General features: G+C 40.4%; 1 protein-coding gene and 1 pseudogene across 1 annotated transcript in view; one reads left to right on the top strand and one right to left on the bottom strand.

Moving 5' to 3' along the window:
- PAPPA2 (pappalysin 2) overlaps positions 1-23,019 on the bottom strand; it is a 312,074-nt gene that overhangs the window by 38,547 nt on the left and 250,508 nt on the right. Inside the window, exon 18 of the mRNA XM_089676331.1 lies at positions 17,503-17,665. Within this exon, the coding sequence (XP_089532457.1) occupies positions 17,503-17,665 (163 nt within the window). The remainder of the gene's footprint in view (positions 1-17,502; positions 17,666-23,019) is intronic.
- Positions 7,088-7,203, top strand: LOC149462806 (U2 spliceosomal RNA; annotated as a pseudogene).

Raw genomic sequence — 23,019 nt, forward strand, 5'->3', positions numbered from 1 at the left:
AGAACCACCTCTTGAGGGAGTCTATTCCACATTTTCACAACTCTCACTGTGAAGAAACCTTTCCGTGTTTGGAAATTAAATTTCTTTTCCTCCAAACATGAAATATGAACAAAGCATATCCCTCTAGATAGCGTACTTGTCTCAATCCAGAGCACCAAGCATCATTTCTGTCTGCTACCCCATTCCTCTGCTATCAGCATGAGTCACTTCTGACATGTTTTCCTGACACAAGGTGAAAAATGGTGACGGGGAGGGACCTCTAGCAGATTGACAGCCTCAGCTCTGCTCCTGTGAGTGTGTGAAGGGGGGGTGTCTCTTCCCTTCCATCAGCACCCTTTTTTCTGAAGACAAGCTTTATAAATTCTACACTTTCAATGACTGTAAAGAAGAGATGACTGCAGATAAAGAAATGCAACTCATGTAGGGGAATGTGTTTCATCTCTGTGTATCACCTGAGGCCAGCCACTTCACCTGTTATGCATTGTCAGTTATAGGCTCATTTTAAGGAATACAGTAATCATAAGCCTGTTTGGCCACTTCAGATCTGGAAGATTTACCCCCCTCCCTGACCAGGTAAATTTTTGCAATACGGCGCTGCGTTACTGCAGCTGACAATTGCATGGTCATGCAACACTGTACCCAAATTAATTTTATGTCCTTTTTTCCCACAAGTAGAGCTTTTTTTTGGTGGTATTTGCGTTATAAACAAAAAAAGACCAAAAATTTTGAAAAAAATGCAATATTTTTTATTTTCTACTACAAAAAACATATCCAATAAAAAAAATTAAAAGGTAATTTCTTCATAAATTGAGGCCAAAATGTAAAATGATTACTTTGCGCAAAAGTTATAGCGTCTGCAAACTATGGGACATATACTGGAATTTGTTTTTATTTTTTTAAACTAGTGGGACTTATAGAGGAACTGCGACCTATAGTGGGGCTGCGATATTGCAATAGACATTTTTACACTAACTGACACTTTGTGGGAACCAGTGACACTAATGCAGTAATCAGTGCTAAAAATATACATTCATTACTGTACTAATGACACTGGTTGGGAAGGGGTTAATATCTAGGGTGATCCAAGGGTTAAGTGTGTGCCTAGCTATGTGCCTGGTGTACACTACATGGCACTGGTACAAGGGGAAGTGATGGATTGTGTTCCCAGCTCTGCTTTGCCACACAATCTTTCACTTTCCATTGTACAACAGAACTAGGCATAGCTCTGTTCTTCCTTCCTGCCCGAGGATCTGTGGGTGGTGGTGAAGATCCATTCACATGGACTTGCAGATTGGCTTCTGCTGTTCACAGCAGAAGCGATCCACCGGCAGCGTGTGCGTGCCCCCCAAACAGGCATAGGTGCAAAATCACGTATATATGTGATTTTGCACAGGAGATCTGCCCTGTAGCAGTAATACTTATATAGGGTGGAGGTACAGTGGTTAAAGATTTAGGAAAAAAACAGAGTTACTGACTACAATAAATAATTCTTCCATTATTCTCTGAGAAAATACATCTAGGATTTAGGTGATCATTTGATTGCCTTTCCCTTTTTATTGTTTCAGTTTTCTTTAGTTTTATGTTTTTAAGATAACATTTTTTTTTAAAACAACTTGTGCAGTAGAGAAGGGAAATGTATCTATACATCTTTTAATATATTCATTTTGTATTTAATGACTCAAGAGTATGTGTTTATATGAGAGTGACAGTTTTAATCTAATTCAATTAAGTGAAAAGCAATGTATTTTTTTTTTCACTGCTGCCCTGAAAGGGGGTTTTCTTTTGGAATAACAAAAGAACAAAAGAACTATGTCTAAAACGTACAAAAGCACAAAAAATTAAAAACTCTGAATGCAAGCTTGCAGTCAGGATTTCAAGCCTTCTTTGTGATCCAAGCTATATGCATCTGAAGTACGTAGGGACTGCAGTTCCCATCATCCTTGACAGGCAGTGCCTTATGTATTGGTTGAAATATGCACACAGCCTGTACAGACTTCCATTGTGGAAGAGTCAGCTGCAGGCAACACCATCAGTGTGCACAATTGTACAGGATCAACATGTACAGGGGAATAGAGATGCATGCAGGGTGATTATATGGTAGAAACACACACACAGATCCATAGGTCTGCTCAAGACTGGCCTCTCTTGTACATGGACAACCTGGGTGCTGCCCATTATAGTCTGTCTCCACTCTCCATTGAAATTATGAAAGAATGTCAGCCGCAGTCCACTTAGCTCCAGTATTTGTAATAATCAACAAATTAATTAATTGACAGCATATAGTGATGTCTCCACCCAAAATCCAACCTTTCTTGATGCCTTCCACCACTGCTGGTTTGCTCTCAATGATAGGGGAAGTCAAGGAGGGAAGGAGGAAGAATTTAAAATGTTTACATTTAAATGTTTAAATTCCTCCTCCTCCTTCCCACCTTGACTTTTCCAGTCCTTGTGAGCAAACCAAAAAGTTGGTGTTTGGGTGAAGACATTACTGTATGCAGTCAATCCATTTATTAGTACAAATACTGTAAGAGGAGCCAAGTGGAGTGGTGCTTATATGACTGCCGAACACCATTTTTCATCCACTTAAAGTAGAATTTCAGGCTAGATCAAGCTTAAAACTGCTCCCAACTCACCTCCCTTTTATCTCCTATTTTAACTACCCTGTAGCAGAATGATGCATATCCTTACCTATTCTCAGGGAAGTTGTGGAGAGAGGAGGGAGTGCAGACAATGGCTGGAATGCCTGGGTGATGACGTCACCCATTGGCTTACTATGGGGTATATGTTGCCGGTTGTCCTTCCTCTCCCCTAAAGCTGGACACTGGGAGACTAGCACATGACCAGACCAGAGCGTCTTGAGAATAGGCAAGTACAAGCATCTTCCTTCTACAGGGTAGTTAGAAGAGGAGCTGTTTTTAGCTTAGTTAGATCTAGCCTGAAATTCTACTTTGAAGTACATGTAAACCCTACATTTGGTCCCCTTTGCTCTGCTAAATATATATTTTAACCACTTGCCTACCAGGCACTTATACCCCCTTCCTTACCAGGCCAATTTTCAGCTTTCAGCGCTGCCGCACTTTGATTGACAATTGCGCGGTTATGCAACATTGTACCCATATGAAATTTTGATCATTTTTTTCTCACAAATAGAGCTTTCTTTTGGTGGTATTTAATCGCCACTGGGCGCTTTACTTTTTGCGCTATAAATTAAAAAAGTGCAAAAAATTTGAAAAAAAAAAAAAGTTTCTTTGTTTCTATTATAAAATTTTTCAAACAGGTATTTTTTCTCCTTCACTGATGTGCGTTGATGAGGCAGCACTGATGGGCACTGATAGGCGGCACTGATGGGCACTGATAGGCAGCACTAAAGGGCACTGATAGGCAGTACTAATGAGGTGGCACGGATAGGCGGCACTGATAGGCAGCACTAATGAGGTGTCACGGATAGGCGGCACTAATATGCAGCACTGATAGGCGGCACTGATAGGTGACACTGATGATGGGTACTGATAGACGGCACTGACTGGCATCACTGCTGGGCACTGACTGGCGGCACTGACTGGCACAACCGTTGGGCACTGACTGGTGGCACTGACTGGCAGCACTGCTGGGCTGCACTGGTAGGTGGCACTGGTGGGCAGCACTGGTGGGTGGGCACAGGTGGGTGGCACTGGTGGGCACAGGTGGGTGGCACTGGTGGGCACAGGTGGGTGGGCACAGGTGGGTGGCACTGCTGGGCACAGGTAGGTGGCACTTCTGGGCACAGGTGTGTGACACTGCAGAGTGGCACAGGTGGGTGCACTGCTGGGCACAGGTGGGTGCACTGCTGGGCACAGGTGGGCGGAGCTAGTGGGCGCACTGCTGGGCACAGGTGGGCGGAACTTGTGGGTGGCACTGCTGGGCACCGATCATCAGGGCACTGATCATCAGTGGCCCTGATGATCGGTGCCGATCCTCGCTCTGACAACTGCCGGTTCTCGGCAGTACTTTCCTCACGATCTGACAGCGTGAGGAATGAGGAAAGTGCAGCCGAGAACCGGCACTTGCATTTCCCTGTGATCAGCGTGTCATTGGACACCGCTGATCACGTGGTAAAAGGCCGGTATGATCGGCTTTTTACCACATCTCGTGATCAGCTGTGTCCGTAGGACACAGCGATCATGGAGATCGCCGGGTGCGTGCCCCCTGGGGCGCGCAGGAGAGCGCGTTCTGGGGGGACATCATATGACGTCCACCCAGAACTGGCCGGCCGCAGTGAAGCCGTCATTCGGCTATCTGCGGTCGGCAACTAGTTAATATATCTATAAGACATGTGCAGTTTGTTTTGTTCCAAATTTCCAGATTACAATAGTAATGCATTTGAACTGATCAGAAATAATGAAACTAAATTTTATCTGAAATGCAAATCAATTTTGAAAAAGAAATCGAATTAGAAAACAAATTGGAAATATAAACATATTGCTGGCTATTGCTCATTTCCTTCAAAGACTATGGGGTAGATTTACGAAAAATGGTTCATTCAGAAACTGATGTACCTGTGCATGATAGCCAATCAGCTTCTAACCTCATCATGTTCAATCAAACTTTGGCAATACAACCTGGAAGCTAATTAGTTTCTATGCAGAAGTGCCCATAATTTTGCATTCTCTAGCTTTAGTAATAAACCCCTATGTGTATTAGTGTTAGAATATTGCCATCTTCTGAAATTCCACTTTTAAAAGAATAGAATAGAATAAAACAAAATAGAAAATAATATAAATGAAAAGAATAGAAAAGAAAAGAATAGAAAATAAAGGAATAGAATAGAAAAAAATATAAAATATTTGAACAGAATAGAATAGAATATAGCCATCTTCTGAAATTACAATTTTGAAAAGAATAGAATAAAACAAAATAGAAAAGAATATAAATGAACAGAATAGAAAAGAAAATAATAGAAGAGAAAGGAATGGAATAGAATAGTATAGAACAGAAAAATATAAAAGATCTGAACAGAATAGAATAGAATAAAATAGAATATAGCCATCTAATTCTAATTTTAAAAAGAATAGAATAAAGCAGAATAAAACAGAGTAAAACAGAACAAAATAGAACAGAAAATAATAAAGGAATAGAATAGAAAAGCATAGAAAATGAAAGAACAGAATTGAAAAGAAAAGAATAGAAATAAGAATAGAATAGAAAAGAATAAAATATAATAGAAAAGAATAGAATAAATTAGAATAGAATAGAATAGAATGAATGTAACCATCATCCAAAATGTGAATTTCTAATAGAATAGAACTAGCTATTCTTCACAATGAATATGGATCAATTCAATATTTTTGATTCGAATACTTCAAATCTATTGGAAACATTTGAATCCTGTCAAAAATGAAAAAAACAAAACAAAATTAAACTAAACAAGTTTTGTTGCAAATGCAATGAAACAAAATTAGTAACTTAACTAATTGATCCAAAACAACACAAATGTTTTCGTTCTGCACATGTCTACTATTTATTCAATAAGGGATACCCGTCAACCGTGGCAAAAATCTAAATTTTTGTTCTTGAGTATAGGCATGCTTTAAATGCACTTATTCCTTCACAGAATAGAAAAGAAAATAATAGAATAAAATAGAATAGAAAAGCATAGAAAATAAAAGAATAGAATTGAAAAGAAAAGAATAGAAAAAAGAAGAGACTAGAAAAGAATCAAATAGAATATAAAAGCATAGAATAGATTAGAATAGAATAGAATGAAATCAAATAGAATATAACCATCTTCCGAAATTCGAATTTCGAACAGAATAGAACTAGCTATTCTTCGCAATGAATATGGATCAATTCAATATTTTCGATTCGAAAACTTAAAATCTCTTGGAAAAATTTGAAAACGAAAAAACAAAACAAAATTAAACTAAATGAGTTTTGAAACAAAATGAGTAACTTAACTAATCGATACAAATAAACTCCCACGGCTTCAATTACCATCTCTATGCTGATAACACACAAATCTATCTGTCTACCCCTCACCTCACCCCTTCAGTTTCCACCCACATCGCTAGCCTACTAAGTGACATTTCGGCTTGGATGTCACTCCACTTCCTCAAACTCAATCTTTCCAAAACTGAGTTCCTAGTATTCCCCCCATCCTGTGCCCCCTCCCCTGACTTCACTATAAATACCGATAACACAATCATCAGCCCATCCCCTCATGCCAGGCTACTAGGTGTAATCCTAAACTCCCATCTGTCCTTCCAGCTCCAGATCCAATCGCTGACAAAATCATGTAGACTTCACCTCCGCAACATCTCCAAGATACGACCGTTCCTAACCCCGGAAACTACTAAGCAACGTATTCACTCCCTTGTCACATCACGCCTTGACTATTGTAACTCCCTCCTCCTTGGCCGACCTCATCGCAGGCTATCCCCTCTTCAGTCTATCATGAATGCTGCTGCCAGACTCATCCACCTCACTAACCGTTCTGTATCTGCCACTGCTCTCTGCCAATCCCTCCACTGGCTCCCAGTTGCCCAACGGACAAAATTCAAAACTCTGACAATGACATATAAAACCATCCACAACACTGCCCCAATTTACATAACCGATCTTATCTCTAAATATCACCAAAACCGTCCTCTCCGCTCCTCACAAGACCTCTTACTCTCTAGCTCCCTTATCTCCTCCTTCCATGCTCATCTCCAAGACTTCTCCAGGGCGTCACCCATCCTCTGGAACTCCCTACCCCAATCTATCAGACTATCATCTACTCTACTTGCCTTTCGGCGATCATTGAAAACCTTTTTCTTCAGGGAAGCCTATCCCGCCCTCTGTTAATTCTGGAATCCTCTACTCTTCCGACCACTCCATCCCCCACAGTGACTACCTACTGTACCACTCACCCCGCCCTCCTAGATTGTAAGCTCCAAGCAGCAGGGCCCTCAAATCCCTCTTGTATTGATCTGTATTGTTACCATATTGTCTCCCACTATAATGAAAAGCGCTGAGCAAACCGTTGGCGCTATATAAATCCTGTAATAATAATAATAATAATAATAATAAAACAAAACAAATGTTTTCGTTCTGCACATGTCTACTATCTATCGCTTCTCGGCCTTTTGGCTAAGATCAAGTGTAGTATCTGTTCTTATCAGTGTCCAGTGGGGGTGCTCCCGGCCATTCTAGCTTTGCGGGGATGGCTGTTGTATAGTACCCTCACTGGTATGATGGGGGTCCGGAAGGCTAGTACCGGAGGGACAGAAACCGGGGAGCGCCACGAGTTATGCTGGGGCCCTGGGAGTAATTCCTCCGAGAAGACTGGAAAGACCCAGTACCTCCTGATTTGGATGGATCTACCTTGGTCTGGCCAGGGGCTGAGGAGGCAGAAAGTCCGCAAACACGGTGCCCCCTGAGTAGTCGCCTCAGGGGTGCCCTGAGTAGCACTTGGGTGTGGGACCCCACGTTGTGAATGAGCACATGGTCACCGCGTTTAAAACACTTTTTGCACTGCGCCTCTAGGACCGGGCCTTTTGGCCAAGTCCTGGGCAATTTTTTTTGCTACAGGCCTCAGGGTCTGGTCAGTGCACAATTTGGGCACGACATTTTTTTAGTATTTTTATAGATTTATTTAATTTTTTTTTTTTTCTCACCCCACATTTGTCACTTTTACTTATGTGTGTGTTTTTCTCACAGGATGGAGGGTGTGGGTCTGCCCTGAAGTCTGGGGGGAGGATGTGTGGCCTTTTGGTTCCTTCCTCCCCTGTCCCTGGGGGTTTTTCTCTTCGGGAGAGCCCCCCGACCAAGTACTGGATGTCCGACTTTGGCTGGACATAAGGAAAGGTGGTCCACCAGGCCTTTTGGCCAGGAGGACCAAACGGGAACCTTGTCCCTGTCAGGAGCTTCGTGCCCCGGGGGATCAGGGTAGTGGTCCAACCCCTTCGGGGGTAGGACAAAGAACACCCCTAAGTGCACTTTTTGTGTGGTGTTTTTGCACTTGCACTTTTTTGTGAAACACTTACGGGTTTTTCGTTCTAGTTTGCACGTTTGCGGACTTAAAAAAAAAACAAAAAAAAAAACATGTCTACTATCTATTCAATAAGTGATACCCATTAACCGTGTCAGAAATCTACAATTTTGTTCTTGAGTTTAGGTATGCCTTAATTGCACTTATTCCTTCATTTGTCTAAGTAGAAATTTGTCTTTCTACTAACACTTGGAAGGAATGTAACAAGGAAAGAAAATGAAGCAAATGATGACTCGGTTATGGGATTAATAGTATTTTGTCTTATTTTGAGCTCTCCTTTAAGCAGACCAAGATGTGAAACAGCATTATCGGAGATACTAATCACCTGTGCTAAGTGATGTCGATGTAAAGATCGACAGAGTGAAGTCAGCAAAGGGTGGGTGTTTAGCGAGACGACTTAGCCAAGCAGCAGCGTTCAGCACTAATCTCCAGCACAGTTGTCAGATGTCAATAGGGCACAATAAGCCATGGACCGCAAATACACTTCAGGCCAGCATGCAAGGTTTATTAAAAACACTCTCGCAACAGGATGCAGTTTCAATTCCTGAACAGAGAGACAAGAGATGTCCACAGGCCTCCCTCCCTTTCTGTGACTCATCAATTTTTCATGGATTTTACTTCTAAAGACAGAATGATCTAATGGCTTATGCCGTAACTTTCCTTTAGTTATGATGTAGATGTAAATTCTTATAAAAGAACACCATTTAAATGGATCTCCACTGGATTCCAAACACGTGGCTAACAATCAATAACCTACCAGAGGGAGACATAGGCCATGCATTGAAATGAGTTGAAGGCAGTTGTTTAATTGGCCCCATTATCATTTTCTGTAGTTGTTCTGCCTGTCAGAGTCCAGAAATACTGCAGACAACTGTGGATATGTTATTTTTGCATTACTTGCAGTTATCAGATTGCAGATCTTAAGGGGAAATTATGTTTCTGTTCACACTTTGTGTTGTAAAAATGCCTGATTCACATAAATATATAATGATGCAGCGCTAATTATAATGAAACATACATGGGTGACATAGAGTGTATAAACACATAGACATATATAGGTCTGGAAAACTGACCTACAAGTGATCAGACAAAAACAGTCGTGACCCCAATCCACATGGGGATAAAAATAAATTGTGACCCCAAGTGCTCTGATTGGGACCAAATAAAGCTCAATAAGTAAATCCCTACTGAGGGATCAACACGTAACACCATGTGAAACACACATGTCACATATAAGTAATCTCAGTGACAAGAGTCCATAAATCTGTGTAGTAATCTTCTTGAGCATGCACGATGTGGATGTCAACACACCATCAATGTGAACCCAAAGGAATGGCTACAATGGCCTCTCACCTCCACTTCGCGACCCTGCAGGGTCACAAAGCAAATAAACTCCCCTCTGGATCCTCAAAGTAACCGCTCTTTCAACCAAATGGTGCAAACAGATATTATGGATTCAGTGCTCCACTGGACTGGTCAGTAGACAGATAAGCACTCTCATATAGATCTCAGCTTATATGCCCATAAAACGAGAAGAGAACAATCTCCATTATATGGAAAACACTGTTTTATTGGCATGTAGAAATGAAACTAAAAGAACACTCACATTAACGTTGCTTGTAACAAGTTAAATCCAATGTGCTGGGTGTACAGCACGAAGAAAAGGTGCTGGAAGGGGTACAAAGATAGCGCTACGCCGGACGTACGTCACACGTAAATGCTGTTGACGCGTTGCGTCACGTGACCTCGTGACTTCATCAGTACTGTGGTAATAGCATAATGTGTAAAAAAAAATCCTGATCACTTGCCCAGAATAGTGCAGTGTTACTATGGTAACATTGTATTGCGTTGGTCACAGTGTGTTGAAAAAAAATAGTAAAAAAAAAAAAGAAAAAATTATGTAATAAAAAATAGAAACATTTGAAAAAAATTAAAATTTAAGTTAAATTGCTATTTTTTTTTTTACATACTGTCACCAGTCAGTGTCCATGATCACTATAATAAGGCTTACCTGTAGGTACAGAGAACATCTAAACTCACACTTGTTAGGAGATATTCCATGTTTTATTGCCAAAGCATAATTGAACAAGCTGAAGTTAGAAGCTGATTGGCTACCATGCACAGCTGCAAAAGATTCTGAGGGCACGCGCTTTAGCAAATCTCCCCCCAAGTGTGACCATAAATTGTAAAATGTCTCCCTGAGTTTAACAATTAGCAGGTCATATGTCACCTGACATATTCTACTGTCATATGTCAGGTGACACATGACAGCAGAATATACATTGTTATACCCCTCTTCCCACTTTCCCATGGAGAAGGGAGGAATCAGTTTCTGTCGGCATTTAGATATTCCAACTTAATCGGTCATATACAGTATGTCCTCTAAGGAGAGCGTAAACAACCTGTCACAAACAGGACCTGAATTGCTTTAAAAACTGGGCCCTAAGCTTGGCTATTTATGGCCCAATTTAATCAAAGTGACTGATTTAAGCTTCATGCCATAATCTAAGCATAAGTGATAACAAACACTTCTAGTTGTCTTCATAAGCTTGTTCCAATTGTTTGTGCAGATTATTTCAGAGAAGACATCCACCCTAAGGAATCATCAGTGCCGAAAAAATAGGATATTAACATACCTGACTATGGGTAAAAGTAAAAGTCTATCTATCTTAATATAAGTAAAGTAGCATGGTAGACACAAATCAAAGAACTAGTAACACCAAGGTGCATAGAATGTCAGCTGACTGCTGAGTGTGTGTCTTATATTGTATTCCCTTTTATAAGACCCTCTTGATAGGCCTTCAGGCAATCTACAGCTGCCAGAACATCACTGCACAATCTGGTAATAGAAGAAAGGACATGCAGGATAAAAAAGGATGAAGGCAGAAAGCTGCAAAGCTGCATAACATTATACAGACTAGACAGCCCACTGAAGTTACAGGTGCTACAAAACAAGGATAAGCACTGGCTGTGCTTATGTCAAAAGCTACAGGGAAACCAAAAAGACAAAAACCACAGAAGACGTCAACTTAAATAGAAACCATGTTGTGTCCAGTCATCACCAAATCATCGCATTATTTTGCCTGTGATAAAGATTTTGGTGTTGTTTGCTATACTCAGGCCATGAATTTGTGATAGGAAATTGAAAATGGTTTCATAGTAGAGAAAAAATTGAAATAATGGATGCAGAAACATTTCATTTGACTATAGCTTTCTGTGGAAAAGATGAGATTTGCAAAGGGGATAACTGTGCAGTTTAGAAGATATAATTCTGTTAGTAAAACCTAACTACAGGCAATTTGTTTTTTAGTTTTGAATAGCATGGAGAAGTATTAGTATATGTTTTCTATTGTTGTTGGTGACCCAATTTGGGGTGATTTTATTCTTTTGATACCAGCACAAAAAATTCAGGAAACAGTGTCACTTGGACAGAAAGTGAGACCCAGAGAAGAGAAAACGGAGGAAGAAATTGTATGACTAAGGGGAGGAACAGGTTGGGAAAAGGGTTAAAAAAGTGAATTCAGTGTGGAAGGGGTGTAGATCTTACCAGATTGGTGGCTGAAGGTCAGATGGGCTGGGTGAAACTGCAAGGGTTGTTCATGTTTGGGATTCAGGGCATTCATTCTGGAAAGTTCAGGTAAAAAGGAAGCTTCCATACCCACCCATCCTAGACTTGTGGGTCAAGGTTTGTGGGGAGGTGTTAATAATAAAAGCAAATTAAAATAAAAATAATATTGGGGGTCTGTGAATACTTGAACTGTTACAAAACTGTGCGGCCCACCTGGGGTATGACATTTCCACTTAGTTGGTTATTGGTGGTTCACCCCGGAGCTAGGTCTCCTGGGGAAAAAAGTAAGAACATGTGAGCTCGTAACATCTTTGAGCCAGTTAGGGAGCCACTGAGGACATGGGTGACTCTAGTTATAAATTGTGTATTTTTGGGATAACTAAAGACTCCCTCCTGGTTGCACTATTTACATTGTTTATTGTTTGTTACTTATAATAATGTGGTAAATCAAAACTTTTTTTTACCTTAATTCCCATGAATTCCTATTTACTTACCCAAGTCCTCCCTTGATCCTGCACTGTAGTGGGCTTCACTGCAGTTGCTCTCTGTTCCTCTTCTCACAGGACACAGAGGCAGCAGTGGGAGCCATTGGCTCCTGGTGCTGTCAATCAAATCTTCTGAGGAGGGAGCAGGGGGTGGGGCAGAACCGCAATGTGTGTGTCTTTGGACACACAGGACCCTGCTCAGGAGCGAGGCCATACAAGTGCCTCTTCAACACACAGCTTGCTGAGGAGGCACACCGAGAAGAGAAGGAGCAGACAGCACTGGTGGGAGACCCCAGAAGAGGAGGTTAGGAGCAGCTTGAGGCAATATCATTGCACAGAGCAGGTAAGTATAACACCACTTCCTGTCCTTCTGACCACTTGTAACTAGATCAGTTATTGATAATAAATCCCCACAATGTAGTCATAGACAGTAATAAAAGACAAAACTAAAACCTTCCACACTAAAAAGAAAAGGGCTAGTGTTTAAAAGAGGAAAAACTATTATATCATTCCTTGCTGTTAGTAAGAGATCTGTTCTCATGTAGGCAGCACGGTCATGGCTATAAAATCATCTGTAAGGGTGATGGCAAGCAACATCCACTAATGATGCACACTGCAAATAACAGAAAAGAGCATGTATAATCAGGTTATCTCTGCATATTCAGAAATGCAACAGAATTTGTCCAAGATTTTATCTTATCCTATAGATTTGCCATAATTGATATTCATACATAGGCAGAATGCTCAGTCAACAGCCTTTATAACATAAGCAAATAAGTACCATAAAAAGCAAGTTTGCTTTCATAACATTTTCAGAATAACATAATATAACAACCTAAGATGTACTATATTTGGCCTGCGTTCATCATTTTACCATATTTATAGCATAAATGTAATTACAGACTATTTGGCTTCTTTCACCTCCTCCCAGGCTCACCTCATCACATCTAGTAATAAAAATCACACCACTAATTATGTACTGTATTATTCAGCCTACCTAGGGCTGGTATGGGCAACAGAGTATATGCTGCACAGTATGATAAAGCCAAGGCAGGTAGTTTGTCCGGACTGGTGATACGGTATTATGGTGTTTGCTGGCTGCGTTGATGGGGCCTGGAGAATAGTAGTGTGGTGACATTACCTTGGCCCTCCATATACAGAGCTCCCCCCACACACACATATCGAAAGACAATAGCAATGCCAGAATCATCCTAACCTGATTTCATAATGCACAACACAAATCACATAAACTTTTAAAAAGAATAAATAGTACACCAGAGAGCTGCTCAATTATATCTGTATCAGAAAGGCTTCAGCTTTGCCTGCTCTTAAGCCATGCTCTTCTAATGTATTTCACCAGCTCACGGCTCAGTTGTAGACCTTTATGACTAAGCCCATGAGTGGGTGAAATGCGTTAGAGAGGCATTTCTTGGGAGGAGGCAAAGCTGAAGCCTTTGTGATACACATAGATTTGGGAGTCATCTGGTGTGTGCTTCTATATATCCATGCTTACATTTGGTGACCAGGCAGAACGAGCCCTTGTGAAGCCAGCACCAAGCCAGCCTTTTTTGAACACTGCTTTCAGAAATCAGTGCTTCTTTAAGGTGAACACTAGTCCAAGGAAGCATATCAAAATATTGGGATCTATGGGCAGCACAGACACTTTTATATTCTTTAATCTTACAAATCTTGCTAATGTCTATGCCTATCACAACAAGTCTTTTTTATATAGCAATACAAACACGTAATAAGTAGAGAAAAAAAAGATGGATCCATCAGTTTATTCTTTGCTGTTCGTGTATCCACTCAGAAGATTTCCCCTCACTTCCTGTTCTATAAACATCCTCTAAGTAGGCCAATCATAATTAAAAGAAATTTAAATATAAACGCAATAAAAACACAACATCCTCTAGCACCAGGTGACAATCTCATTACTTTTTTTTCCAAAGAACAGATACATTTCTGTGTACTAAAATAGGGACCTCTTAGCAATGGGAAAACTCTCCTCAAGGGAACCCATACACAGCCCAGCCTAACCTCATCATTACAAGCGATGCTCAAATCCATTCCACAGTGTGCAAATAGTGGACCATTTGTGACCTTCCTATACAGATCATTCGAAATCAAGGTGTGTTCCCAGCTAAAATATAAAAGAAAGATTAAAGGGCGCATATGCTGACCTGTGTGTTAGACTTTCTTTTGTGAAACGGCACCTCTTGCAATCCAATTTAAAAAATTTAAATGACTGATTGTTTTAAAGCAGACAAGGGACACAAAGTTCAATTAAAAATCTCGTTCAGCACATTGTGAACTAAGCACTTCTACCAAAGGTGTGAAAAACAAAATTATTCCAACACTCTCATCACTGTCACAGATAATCAACTTAATTAGGTGTTAATTATGTTTCACTGTTAAAATGAAATGTGACTATATCTGCACACAATCAAAATTAGTTATATTACCGGAGCATAGGAATACCACTCTTTGCAATAGCTATTTTTAAATTGTGCTGTACATAGAGGACTTGATCAGATCTTTTTTTTCTTTCGAAATATGAAAAAGTAACAGTTTGTGCTGGATGAGCAATTTGGGAAAATAACACATTTTGTATTATCCTATTTTCTGCACCTGCAAGAATTGCAAAACCCAGGGGCCTTTCAGCTCATCACTACTTAACGTAAACTGCTCACAAGACAGGCAAGAATATTAAGTTAACTGTGAGGTTGGGGTTACAGTGTCATTGTAATAGAGCTGAGCTGTTTTTCTGACACAGAGAAAAAAAACATTATAGGTAGATTGTAACAACACCTTGCAGTAAACTTCAAGGTCAGGGCGGGCCCTTGTAATTTGATTACTGATTACTAAATCCCATAAACTATTTAAAATACAGATGGTGTTCAAAGCATTGAGATGTGAAGCAAAAGACACTTCTTCAATGAACAGGCCTAAAAAAAGAGACAGAAATGGTCAGCCCATGCAAGACTGTGGTTTCAGTTTTTGGTAGATGCCATCAAGTCTTTTTAAGTCTTCTGCTGGCTTCTCATGTCTCAGGGATTTTGACGTTAGGAGTTTCCCAAAGTAAGGGTTCATTTTTAAGGGTGTACTCCGCTCCATTCATCAGGGGATCCTTGTACAAATCCTCTGCTGAGTCAGAGCAGAATGGGATAGATTTAAAATTCTGACATCCATGCCCATTTAGTTTTTATGCACATTTTGACAGCAGATGTTTGTGAACCCATGTTGGATCTATGGGCTACATCAGGCTACCTCTGATCCATCCCATTAAGGTCCAGGAAAACGGAGAAGAATGCAGTCCTTTTCTGTTTTTTGTTTTCAGACTTGGGCGGACTTTGAGGTAGGAGGATGTAAACAGACGCACATCCATTTACATCCACCTTCCCATAAACTTGCATAGATCCTACGATCAGGTCCATCTGAAAACTGACAGGTGGACTTGATTGGAAAACCTATGTTAGGGGCCTTACTGGTCATGGTTTGTGAAATAGGGATAGTTTACTAAAATGTAAAGCGAAAAAGCAGCATTAACTTCAAGCACCCAGTCATGGTAAGGTAATTCCACTGCACATGTTTGGAGGTTTGACATGCACACAGGTTTACTTTACTAGACTTCAGCCTTGAGAGAATCAGGTCATGCCAGGCCATTGACTTTTGTCAGGATATACATTTTCCTGCCCTGTTATAAAATTACAGAATCTAGGAGTAATTCAGAGACATGCAGAAAAGGTCTACAGCAGTCCTTGAGAAAGCCAACCATCACAGATTCGTTTTCTGACATTGGCACCAGATGAGGCCCATTCTACCTGCTGCACTAGCCCACACAGAAACACAGATGTGAAGACCAGTATTGCAGCAAGAGAAGAAAAGTTTGACAGGGGTCAGGTTTAGCATGCGATCTAAATCATTAATTACTGAGTGAAGCAGGTGTGGCAGATTTCATTAGCACATTGTTGGTGATACAGCTGACAAAAATTCCTCTTCAGGTCATAATTGCATCTCTCTGTTTAACACATGAAAGTGCTGCCTATTGATCTGCTATCAGAGAACTAGTGTCAGACTGCTGGCTCAACACCTCAATTCCCAGGCTTCTTATGCAGGAAGGGATAGCCCAGCAGTGCCATCAAATGGTAAATGTAGAGTTGAGCTATTTGTTGCTCAAAAATTAGGTCATACATACAGCTGTACCACCACATTCTCCATTTTTTTTTCTGGGAAACCAACTAAATGTACTATTTCCTTTTTGTCCTAACAAGAGGAATAAGAACGTTTTGTACTCACTGTGGCAGATAGGCAGAACTAGAAATCCAAAAGCAGGCACCTCTCTCATACAGAAAACATCTACACAGGGACAGTTGAGCAGTTGAGAGGTCAATTGTCCTCTCCCTCCTTTTAGAAAACTAAGGGGCTCCTATGGAAAAAGGATCAGGCACATCCTCTCCCTTGAATCCCTCATATTAATATCAGGGAGAGCCATCACCAAAATCATGGACAAAAAAGAGGGAAAAAATGGCTAAAATTGACTTTCACTGATATGCAGAGTAGCAAGTCGATCCCTCTATCCTGACAGCTCAAGTGTGTCTGTTGGACCCTACCATTTGAAAGTCAGAAAAAACAAATCATAAGCCAGCTATATTCTGCTAAGGAAGTCAAAGACAGTTCACAGATTAGCCCAAGTAGTGATGGAATTGAAGGTAAAAACTTGCCTGTCTATAGTCACCCTAACTATGTTTATCCCAATAGTCCTTAGGCAGAATTAATAATCATATTATCTGATAAAAAGATGATCATCAGTGGGAACATTTACAAATCTGTATATGAACTAAAATGACTAAAAATATTGAACAACAAGCAAGAAAATATGTGATTTAATGAAAAAACATACTTTTGTACAAATGTTACCATCGTAATTTAAAATGTATACATATTGAAAATTTTGTATAATCTCCCTTTATATCAGACCTATGAGTTTTTTTTATAACTACAACAAATTGCAGTAAGAATGTCAGTAAGAAAATGTTAATAATCAAGTGCTATGTGCCCTGATCACCAATGTTAGTGACAATGAAAGTGAGAGGAACACTAAAATTTTGGATTTCCCATTCCTGATAACAGGAACAGAAGGGACAATTGTCTATCAGGGAATTTCCCTCGCATTAGAAAGATACATACACAGATAACAAAAAAATGGCAGTGGATTTAACCTCCTGTACACCATCCAAAACAAAAAAAAAAGATTTACCTTTATATATACAGTATCTTAATTTGTAATTTTTAGGTTATAAAACCAAGTACAGAAATACATTTTAAAGCAATCCATGCATATTGAATATTCTATCAGTAACACTGCAATATGAAGCGCACTTCACTGAAAATTACTATTCCTGGCAGATAATGATCCATTTGAAATGGTATGTAGATCATACCGTGTAAGATGTGCAGTACAAGGTACATTTGCTGTCCACCTCTAGTCCACGGGTACAGTTGTACATTCCCTGGAGAATAATGGGCAAAGGCTCACACAGGATAGGAATGCAGCGGACTACAGCCCACAGACCGGTCTGAAGACAGTGTATTTTCAGAAACTTCCTGCAAAAAAAAATGAAAAAGTCAACTAAATCTTAACTGCAGCCAAAACTTTTATTTTTGTCTTATATAGCACAGCAAAATGATAGAACCTCTCTCTGGTTTTTATTGCCATCTGTCTCCTCAGTGAGGAGATTTCCCAATACTTTCTGTTCCAGTGAAAGGTGGACAGGGGGATAAAAGTGGTGGGAAATTTCCACAGCGGGGACAGAAACAGCTACAAAACTTTGACTTACATGTATATTCTATAGCTTGGAGTATAGTACATTATATAGGCTGAGTATTCACAGACCGTGGATTATAGTTTGGTATCATCAGGTGATTAGACACTGAAAAGTAGTGTTAGGCTTGATGTTTGATGTTTGAGTCGAACGTAAGTTCGACTCGAACATTGGCCGTTCATGTGTTTGGCAAACAGTAAGGGCATTCGGCAGGCTGTTTGCCTGCGCACCCCACAATGCATTGCGCTCTGACAGTGCATTGTGATTGGCCAAAGCAATGCACCTGACCACAGGTCAGGTGCAATGCTTTGGCCAACCACAGCACACGATGATGTCACAAGGGGGTGGGGTCACTTGGTTGACATCACCATGGGGCCCCGCCCCTTATATATTTAGGCATTGTCAGGCCGGCACAGTGGTCAGACAGCTGGGAGCCAGTGTTGAGATAGGAGCCTTTTTTTTTCTTTTTTCGGGTCAGTGGTGGCGGCGGGCATCATGACTGATGTTGGATCTACTTCAAGGGACATTTTTTTATTTTTGTTTTTAATAAAGGACTTGTCAAAGAATGTCTACTGTCATTTTTTACACTACACTTTCATTTTTGTGAATGAGTAGCAGTACCATGTACCCCATACTCATTCACATGGGGGGGAGCTGGGATCTGGGGGCCCCCTTGTTAAAGGGGGCTTCCAGATTCTGATAAGCCTCCTGCCTACAGACCTCCGCAACCACCAGCCACATTTGTGATAAAGAGGTCCTTGTTCCCATCGACATGGAGACAAGGTGCTTTGGGGAGGGAATTTTGAGGGCATGTGGCCTGGTATGGTTCAGGAGGGGGGGTGCTCGCTTGACCCTCCCCTTTCCTGACCTGCCAGGCTGCATGCTTGGATAAGGGTCTAGTATGGATTTTGGGGGAACCCCCACACCATTTTTTTTTAAATTTTGTCATGGGGGTTCTCCTCAAAATCCTTGGTATGAATGGGGGGCCCATGCTGTTCTATTTTGCAAAATTTTTAATTACCGGCAATTCTTTTTACATTCAGTAAAAAGTTGGGTTTAAAGCCTGTTTTCACTACTAAAATACAGCATAACTTAATAAAATAACTCATGCTGTATTTTAGTAGTTTTTTTTAAAATGTTGTGCAGTATTTTACTGCACACTCGAATGCAGTAAGATACCACTTAGTGAATTGTCACGGTTCTAAGTTCACAGTCGAACTTTTGTTAGGTTCTAATGTTCGACCGCGAACTGATCAGGGGGGTGTTCAGCACATCACTATTGACAAGCTTTAGTAGACAAGTCCCCTAGGTGTCCCCCCTTAACCCTACCTCACTCTGTGCGTCCTCAGATTTGTATCAAGCAATGCAGAATAACGCAGAAATAGAAGGGAGGGTTGCCAGTGTCCTGTACTGTACTCCAAGATATGAAAGTTACAGGTAAAAATTCCTTTTATCTTAATTGTACAGTCCAAGATACAAGATGAGTATTCACAGACCCTGGGACATCCCCAAGCAATCAATGAGAAGGGTGGACAACAACCAGTCAAACAGAACTGTGCCAGCAGACCCAACAACAACAACATGGGTCAACCGACAAAGTTTCAGAGTGCCACAGAAAGAACTTTGTGGCCAAAAGCTGCTTCTGCAGGAGATGGGACAACCACTTAGTAGAACTTTGTAAAGGTATGAACGGAGGATAAGGTGTCGGCCTTATAAAGCTGAGCAGTGGAGGCCTGGTGCTGGAATACCAATTAAACAATCACCAAACTGGTGGCGGGTGCGCATAAAAGTGAAGAAGGAGCTTTGTCCTTTAGAGTGTAAGTTCTGGTGATGAGTTGTCTTATCCATCTAGAGATGGTTGATGTGAAAACAGGATGCCCCTTGCAATGTACTGAGGGTAGGATCTATTTATCTTCCTGATAGAAGTTATTGCTTTTAGGTAGACTCTGATGGTTTTGTCTACGTCCAGGCAGTGAAAATCAATTTCTTTTGGGTGCTTTGGAGCGGATCATAATGATGGCAAGACTATGTCTTCAAGACTGATACCACGTTAGGAAGAAAAAAGTCTTGTCATTGTGAGAAATGGCTCCTTACAAGAAAGTCGCTAACTCAGAGACTCATCTAACAGACATCATAGCAACCAAGAAGGCCAGTTTGAAGGGGAAGTTATCTAAGGGGATTACCCTGATGGATTCAAAGAGTGGTTTCTTCAGGTCATAGAGAACCAAGTTAAGATTCCAAGAAAGCATAAAGTACCGCAAGAGAGGCTTGATGTGAGATACACCTTGAATAAAGGTTTTGGCAAGGGAGAGCAAAAATAATGTTTTTTTAAATACAATAGATAGGGTCAAAAACCCTGTCCTTTCAGAGCACATAAGACCTGATAAGTTCTGATCAAGACATAAGGTTTGATAAATTCTGATCAAGAACTGACTGTAGGAAGGTCAGAATGCAAGGAGCAGACACATCTCTGGGATTAAAGTGCCTGTGCTTACACCAAGCAATAAAAGATTTCAGATACGATAGTAGAACTTTCTAGAAGTGGCTTGTCTTGCTTTTACTAAGGTAGGACAGACTCAGAGACCCACTGTCTCTTGGCCATGCCAATGCCAGAGGCTGAGAAGCAGGATGGAACAGAGGGCCCTGAGACAGCAGGTCTAGTCCTTGGGAAGAGGCCAGGGGTCATCTCTTAGTAGTCTTAGTATGTCTTCATACTGGGTTCCTCTGGGCACAATGATAATCAAAAGGGGTTTTTTCTCTTGCTTTATTTTGCAGAACAGGTTGGAATAGAATCTGTTGAACCTATCCTGTAGGTGCACTGGCACTACTAGGATAAGAGATGGTTCAGGGAATTCTGAAAATCTGTCTTTGAGCACATTTTGAATATTCTAATGAAAGAAAGCATTGAGGGAGTAGAATTTTGAACTCTATTTTGTACGTTTTTGAAACCACCAATTGAAAAAGGTGGTGACTTTGTGGGTCAAGTCTTATGCTTGAAGAAAGGTCTAAACTTAAAGGTCTGTAGACATCCCCCTCAGTCAGCTCTCAGAAGCACCTTGGGTTTCAGCATTCTAGCTTTGGGGTCGCTCTCCCAAAGTCTCTTGGCAGCATGAGCCAGGAAGGCAGCCACGTCTCCTGACTGGAACACCCTTCTCATGAAAAGACGAAGAACCCAGATCACGTGTTCACTAAATATAAATGCTAGCACACAGAATTATCAGGGGCACCACTCCCTATAATTGGCTGGAACTGCATCCATAATTATGCTGTTGACCTGCATGGGTCACTCCTGTTAACCCAGAACTTTTCAAGGTCTCCTGGATACAGTGGAGAAAATCACAGCAGTAGCCACACAGGAGCTCTCACTAAACAATTGTAGCTTTCTGTTAAGCAGGGAAGCTGCTATGTTTTACCTTCTACCTGTTAAACAGGAGACCACATTATACTAAACTAGACTATGTACATCCTAGCAACCTACCTAGAACGGTGCTACATAACTATGTTTACAAATATATAATGTTGGCTAAAGCTGCCAACTGATATGGGATGACCATTCAGTCATATCAGGTAACAATAATGTTCAGTCAACCTGGCAAGGCAGTTGCTAGCAGGTCAATGTCCAGAGAAACATCAATCACAGGTTGGAAAATCTTTGCTAACTGGAGAATCTGGCCATCCTCTGCCCTCACTGCTCTTCTTTTCCTCCTTCCAGTTTAATTAACTCAACAAAAATGTCAGGCTGGGCTGAATTATTCTCTTTATTGAGAACTCATCCCTATTCATGCCAAAGATCACTCAGATCAGGTCCTCATGACAAACTACCCACTAGTGTCTATAGGCATCCAGATAAATGCTGAAATCTTTTATTAATACATATATATAGTACACACCGAGTATTAGTTAGGCCTCCAAGCAAGTGATACATATTCTGTAGGACAGGACTCATCTCAGACTTTTTTTATACAGTGTACTCTAGTTAAAGACTCAGCAGACTGTAAGTGCTCTTGCTGGCAAATTTGTTTGAACAAAAACATTTTTCACTCATTTTATACATTCTTTTACTTTAGATTTTCTTTGACTGTTCATCTTCAGACAAAGTAACTAATAACTGGGTCAAGAACAAAGGCTTAGAGAGTCCAGGAGGTATTTTGGCTACATAAATCTTTAACAATTCAGTAATGAAGAAATCCACAGAATTAACTATATGTTATCAAGCCCTTGTGATTCAAGTTTCATTAGTGCAACTGACAGAAATGAGAACATAATTCATAAATAAATAAGAAATTAAATATGACACATACACAGTTGGCTTGAGAGGTGGATGAGATAAGTTATTTGCGTTACTGTACAAGTAAGCAAAAGTTCAGTTTTAGAAAAAAATCACTATATAAGTGTTAATGTGTTATCATCAGTCATAAATTCTAACAGTTGTTAGCCTGGAAGAGATGGAAGTAGGTTTGAAATATTAAATTTGTGTAGAGTGCAGATGTGATAGAGAAAGGTGAGAAATACTTAGCATACAAAAACACGATTACATAATTGCTTTGAGAATATAGAACTGTCATTGGTAGATACACTAAGCCTCCTATGAGATGACTGTTTGTTTCTATAATACTGATAAAATCAGTTCCTTCTGCAGTGAATAAAAGTAAAAATATATTGTCTACTGTAAAAAGGAATTTGTTTGAGGCAGAATTTTAACATTCTTCATCCACATTCTACACTCTGCCATTCAACCCAACCTCTTCTTTATTTGTCCTTCCACATTCTAGCATGGGAGTCAAAGGGGGCATGTTATTTCACTTTAAAGTATATGTTATTCCAAAACTTTAAAATAGAACTAGAGGCAAAACATTTTAAATTTTGTCTACAGAAGACAAGGGTTATAACCCTTGTCAGTTTTTTGCAATCTGTGTCAAATTTGGAAGATTTCCCTTTGCTTCCTTGCTCTTCACCAAAACAGGAAGAGGAAATCTCTTGGAAATCATTAGTTGTCTTCAAGGTCACCAGAACTTGTGTGCCAATTGGAAGATTTCACTTCTATTCCTGTTCTGGTGACAACTCATAATTTGGAATTTTGTTTTACTTTCTCTCTTGGTCTAAACAATAAACAGGATAAATAGAAAAGGTGAACTT

This window comes from Staurois parvus, unplaced genomic scaffold, assembly GCF_062004578.1.
Source record: "Staurois parvus isolate SC_StPar_1 unplaced genomic scaffold, SC_StPar_1.0 ptg000166l, whole genome shotgun sequence".
Taxonomy (NCBI): Eukaryota; Metazoa; Chordata; class Amphibia; order Anura; family Ranidae; genus Staurois; species Staurois parvus.